The 5865-nt window shown below is 34.3% G+C and overlaps 2 protein-coding genes across 3 annotated transcripts; one reads left to right on the top strand and one right to left on the bottom strand.

Annotated features, from left to right (window-relative positions):
* The first annotated feature begins 103 nt into the window (after nt 1–103).
* On the top strand, nt 104–3408 carry LOC126972783 (uncharacterized). Of its 2 annotated transcripts, XM_050819830.1 has the most exons (2): nt 104–2061; nt 2260–3408. In XM_050819830.1, the coding sequence occupies exons 1-2, from the start codon at nt 1870–1872 to the stop codon at nt 3319–3321; spliced, it is 1254 nt and encodes a 417-aa protein (XP_050675787.1). In that variant the 5' UTR covers nt 104–1869; the 3' UTR covers nt 3322–3408. The 2 variants fall into 2 exon arrangements, with proteins under 2 accessions (XP_050675787.1, XP_050675796.1); XM_050819839.1 differs by lacking the exon at nt 104–2061 and having other exon boundaries at nt 2081–3408.
* Nucleotides 3409–4290: 882 nt separating this feature from the next.
* LOC126972851 (uncharacterized) lies at nt 4291–5580 on the bottom strand. The gene is made up of 2 exons (XM_050819955.1): nt 5453–5580; nt 4291–5277 (listed from the first exon to the last, which is right to left on the bottom strand). The coding sequence occupies exons 1-2, from the start codon at nt 5578–5580 to the stop codon at nt 4434–4436; spliced, it is 972 nt and encodes a 323-aa protein (XP_050675912.1). The 3' UTR covers nt 4291–4433.
* Nucleotides 5581–5865: the final 285 nt, after the last annotated feature.

The following is a 5865-nucleotide window of genomic DNA, read 5'->3' as shown; positions in this document are numbered from 1 at the left end:
TTTGATTTTTACTTTTTTATTGAATATACTGATATTTTAAAATTAGCTTTGAAAAATTTTCGTTACAACTTTGTTTTAATAATAATACTTATCATGTTAAAGTTTATTACTTTAAGGCGTAAACGTAAGGTTTTCATTTTTTGCGAACAATACGTATTAAATGTGACTATGAAAGCGTGCCATATTTGACAGGCTTTTGACGCTGAAACAATACAGTAATATTAGAGTATCTTCACTTCACGAGTGCCCAGATCGACGCAAGCCACATTCGCTAAGCAATCTTGGGAAGACAAAACTATTGAGTGCAACGCCGAGATTGGTCGCTGTCCGAGTTAAAGACTGACCTCTATTATATCCCACTGGACTGGTGGCTGTCAAAGTGCTTTTGTGCCTGTTTGATGTTCGCCATTTTGGTCCTGTTGGCCATGTAGCGAGAGTCTGCGGTACTAAAACTGGTGATGACAACATAGATGGTGGGATTCGATTCGTTGATTCTTGAAGTATAAAAAACACTGAAAACTAACGAAATGAATTCAAAATGTAAAAATACTTCAGAGTATTGTATGTTCCTTCGCAGCCTTTTGTATTATATGTCAAAATTAGTTCTCTTGACGCTCGCTAGTGGCGCTTCAAATAGGCACAAAAAATATGCTGTCATTCATATGGAACAGTGTCCAGTGGTACCTACTTATACAGGTCAGTGGAGTTAAATTAGCTGCGCCACGCCGTCTTTTGTATGTACCAACCCTAGTGTTCCGCCCAGACTATATAAATTTCAAGGATACTGCTGAGTAACGTTACTGTTCTATTACTTGTATTGCAACGCTGATTTAGACTTTCTATATAGATTTATTTTATTGGTGCAATCGGTCAAAGTTGTAAATTATTGTGCTCTTTTTCTATCTCTAGCGCGGAGTTAAGGTGTACTTGAGAGCAATGCGTACGGCATATTACAATACGGGCGAAAGAGAAATAAATTTGTTTCGCGGCGTCATTGGTCCTTCGAGCGTGCACCGTCGGCTAAGGCCATGACGCATTTTTCGGAAACGGTTGCATAGATTCCTTGTCTTTAAAGTAGAGCCGCATGGCCTCATTAGCTGCATACGACGTATGACACAGGCCGCGCAGTGCTCCGAAGTCCACTCCACTCCACAAGAAAATGAACTCAATTGGCGGTGCGTAACTACAATTAAAAGTTCAGGAATGCGGTAGTGATGTAACCTAATTATAATTGATGACTATAATCATGAGTGTGTCGATAAATGTAAACATTGCTTTAAGTTTACCATTTTGCACTAGATTAAAATTATATTTTTTCATCATTTTAACCTAATAATTAATTAACAATTTCTTTTTTGTTCAACACACATGTCTAGAACAATTTTCGCCATTTCTCGTGCTTGGCGATGAATAACAACTCGTTTCTTTTGGAACGAAACCTGACGGACTTGGATCAGTCATTATTGAAATAAAAAATAACACCTAATCGCACCGACTGCATTCAACTCGCGCGATATCTGTTAGATATCAGCTATATGCCACTCTCTATGCAAGTTTTATGTCTAGGTATGCTATGCGTTCTTATTATGAATGTGATAATAGGCATGATGACAAATTTTGAGAAACTGTTCTATAATATTTGGAAATATATATGAATTATAATAAACATAATATTTCTGCGGAAAATTTAGGTTTAGTACTTAAAAAATAATTTTTGATTCATAAATTTAAAATTTGCACCAAAACGCGTCAAAGTGTCATGGCGTCGCTTGCTTACGTCACTTTAGAGTACAAGGAACATTCGGTATATGTAAACATTATCTAATTCATATTTAATTTGGACATTTTACTAGTTTTTACATTAAAAACATGACTTGGAAAGCATATCGGTGGTGTTCCGTCCCTCTGTGTACTAATACGTCCATAAAAACTCCTGAGAAGTTATTTATTTTCGTTCCTTTCGATAAGAAATTAAGAAAGAAGTGGCTTGAACTTGCAAGACGTGATTTGGAAGGAATATTACCCACTACACAGCTTTATTTTTGTGAAGATCACTTTGACGTAAGTATTTCCTTTTTTTATTTTGTCGAATTTTGTTGCTAAATTCATTATAAGCTAATTTTATGGGAAGAAGTAAACATTGATATACAAACTTTTTGGAGGTTATGATTCTCTTACTCATTATAATCTTTACGTTACTTATTATAATCAAATCCTCAATGAATGAGCTATTAAAAAGGTATTTTATTTCATTTTCAGTTACCAAATTATATGGCAAACTACATGGAGTATCATGTGATGGGGTCAGTGTCGCAGATTCGCATGAAACCTGGGTGCGTTCCCTCAAAATTTGAATGCCAACCTGACAGAAGAAAACGAACTTCCGACTTAAACGAAAGGAAATATAGTGCGAAAAAGCAAAGAAGAGAAGTCGTTGCAGAAGCTGAGCAAGAATTACAAAATAAAACAACTACAACTTGTTCTGTTGCAACAGAACAGCTAGAACTTGAAGACCCAACCCCCGGAACATCAGCCATGCAGGAAAGTACTACAAAAGATGCACCTAAGATGGTAAATAAATCCATTCAAGTGTATATAACAAATAAGTTCAGAAGTAAAGCTGTTCAAACAGAAATAAAATCAGTAGATCAGATGACTTCACCATCGAAACCCTTTTGTCATTCTGCTTTTACTTCACCATTTAAAATCACAAGTACCAAGCCATCCATATCCACCATACAAAAATGTTCCAAGAAAATAGGATTTCAGGCAGATTCTGACAGTGATATTTCATACACACCATCTGTGGCACATAGTGAATCACCATCAGTGACATCTTTAAAAATTAAATCGTCTTCAGACTGCAGTGAATTAATTGAAGACGATAAGAAACAAGAGGCATCAAGAATCTTGGCATATACATTGCAGAAAATAAAAAAGAACCCACGGTCTTACATTGGAGTTCCTAACAGTTGTTACTACCTTATAGATTTAATTGAAAAAAAGTTAAATATTCCCACACACCATATAACAATGTGCTTGAAAAAAATTAAATTAAATAGTAGTTTCAGAGAGCTTTCTGATGATTTTTCTATTGATCCGACATATGCCAGCAAGATATTTCTGAAAAATATACCACTAATAGCTAGTTTGATGCGACCTTTTCTTGTTGTCTTAGATAAAGATTCCATAAGAAAAAATTTGCCTATGGCCTTTAGGCATAAATATTACAATGTAACTTGTATTATAGACTGCTTAGAAATTGAGATAGAAAAGCCTTCAAAAGCAGGCTCTCTCCTGGTCAGAATACAAAAAAGCTAATACGATAAAGTATCTTGTGTCTTGTACTCCTAATGGACTAATCAATTACATTTCTCCAGGATATGGAGGAAGAATTACTGACACATTGTCGGTCGAATCTTGTGATTTTATAAAGTGTTTGCAACCAGGTATGCGTGTGATGGCTTACAGAGGTTTCAAACATGTACAACAATATTTAAGAAAACAGGGAGTGAACTTAGTACGACCTCCAAGTGTTGCAACTGGTACAAAGCTATCAAAACATGAGGCAAGGGAAACAAAACAAATTGCAAGCTTAAGGATTCATGTGGAGAGAGTGATTAGACGCCTACGTGAATTCTGTATGTTAAAGCCGCATGCATGTGTAAATGTTAATTTAGTCAAATTGCTAGATGATGTTATAACCATTGCCTGTGGATTGATTAACTTACAAGATTCTTTGATCAAATAAATATACATGTTTGTTTGATCAAAGAATCTTGTAAGATCAAATCAATCAGCTTGATCAAGAATATATGCCAGTTCAGTTTCAGAATAATGTTAGATTCAGTTTCTGAAATCCTGTTTGACTGTACAATGTTGAGTGCAAGTTATTGTATTATACAGATAATTAAACAAAGAATCAGTATTATTTCGAAGTTCATTGTTACTTTGCTTAAACTCGTTTGTTTAATATGAGCTAGTCTAACATAAAACATTGATATAAGTGAATGTAAATGAATATTTATATAGTGTTGTAAATTAGTATATAATGTTTGAAGATCATCAGAGGTTTATCCTACAAATAAAAACATTTTTACATAAACTGGTTTTTATTTATAACATTACACTTTTATATAACACTGGATATACATTATCCTTCCACAAAGGGACTATTACCTTAAGAAAATCTGATACATATTTTTCATCATACATAATTTCCATTATATCTACTTTCTTATTGGCACTGTAGTTGCAGTCAGCTACACAGAAGTAGCCTTTTTTATGTCCTGTTAGTAACATTTGAAGTTGCATTTGCACATAAAACTTTTGGGTTGGCTTCCCATTCTTTACATATGCTTTAATTGTTTTTTGACTCATAGGACACTTAATTTCTATTATACTATTTTCACAGATCCCATCAGGTGAACCCGCTAGCATGGGATAATTTTTAGATAAGAATAACCAGTTTTTCTAATTTTCTTTTCCAGGTTGGCACTTACAGTTTTCCTCACTTCATCCTCCAAAATTCTACCACGTTTCATAGCTGTTGTGTCTGGAATTTTTCCACCCATTATTACTGCCATCAGAGTACCGTCACTGGTTTTACACCTACTGAATTCATATGCTCTTGAAGCGGTCACTCTGCCATACCTTAATTCATACCAAAGCTTACTTTTATGTTGCTCCCTTGTTTCTTCTTCTACATTGTTGATGTCAGCATCAGAAAATATCACACTATCCAAAAATTTATTACAACAGTTTTCTTTATATTTCAACACTAAATTGTCCATTGATAGACTTAAAAGTCTATCAAAAACATAGTCCTTTTGGTATTTCATTAATTCACAGTCGGTTAACCTTCTTCTCTTCCCTTCTTCTACAAACTTTTCGAATACTTCGGTATCTGATGGTAAGGTAGGGCTACCCTTAGATAATTCCGTAGCAGTTATGTATTTAAGGGTACTCCCAACTCTAGAAAGTTTGGATTTCCTCCAATAGCATTCTATGGATGTGCAAGATGGATCTTCACTTCTGCGATGAACCCACATTAAGAATGCCATGGCATGTTTGCAGCCTCCTTGAGAAGCCACACAATCATGACATTCTACTGACTTAACTGTTTCTTCTTGTTCGTCGACTACCAAAGACACTCCATACAACTTGGCATGCACTTTATGTTCTGGGCAGATTTTAGCTTTTATTGTGCACAAATTTCCTTCACGTTTGACCTGAACATAGCTTACAGCATCATCACCATAAGATGCCCTAGCAGACCTGAAATAATTAAAGCAATGGTAAATATTTAATTGCAAAAAGAAATATTTAACATAAACATAACCTCAAATTGTAATATTGAATGTTATACTGAAATAGGTACAATAGCTATGCTTTCAACGAATTATTTTTATGGTTTAAATAATTAATTAACTGTTTAATACACAATACTTACATGGAAGTTTTAACATTTCTAAATTCTGCTGAACAGAAGTCTTTGTTTGATGCCAGAAACGTTCCTAGCATTATCAAGTCGATTCTTGGTAAATTTGCGCTGGAAGCCTTTGTAAATCCTTGTTCCATGACTCAGTTTAGCGCAATCAATTTACACAAAAGAAATTGAAGTTAATAACAAAACAATAACGGCGTATTCAATTAAAAAAGCGAGCGAGTGTGTATTATCTTAAGTAATTCAAATGTAAACAAAGAGAAAGAACTCTAACGTGACGTCATGCGCTCTGATCAGAGGTGGGCTAAACTGTTATAATTTTTCAATGAATTATACTGTTGTGTTATATTTTTCTAACTGTTGTTGTAAACTGTTCTAATATATATTAGATATTATAAATTTTTATCGAAATTATTTAC

This window comes from Leptidea sinapis, chromosome 2, assembly GCF_905404315.1.
Source record: "Leptidea sinapis chromosome 2, ilLepSina1.1, whole genome shotgun sequence".
Taxonomy (NCBI): domain Eukaryota; kingdom Metazoa; phylum Arthropoda; class Insecta; order Lepidoptera; family Pieridae; genus Leptidea; species Leptidea sinapis.
The sequence above is the reverse complement of the archived record's forward strand: the minus strand, read 5'-3'. Positions and strand labels throughout refer to the sequence as shown.

Coding starts and splice junctions, on each gene's coding strand:
- LOC126972851 (XM_050819955.1), bottom strand. CDS start 5,580: ATGGAACAAGGATTTACAAAGGCTTCCAGCGCAAATTTACCAAGAATC. Junction 5,278..5,452: donor AGAAATGTTAAAACTTCCAT/GTAAGTATTGTG, acceptor TAATTATTTCAG/GTCTGCTAGGGCATCTTATG.
- LOC126972783 (XM_050819830.1), top strand. CDS start 1,870: ATGACTTGGAAAGCATATCGGTGGTGTTCCGTCCCTCTGTGTACTAAT. Junction 2,062..2,259: donor TTTGTGAAGATCACTTTGAC/GTAAGTATTTCC, acceptor TTTCATTTTCAG/TTACCAAATTATATGGCAAA.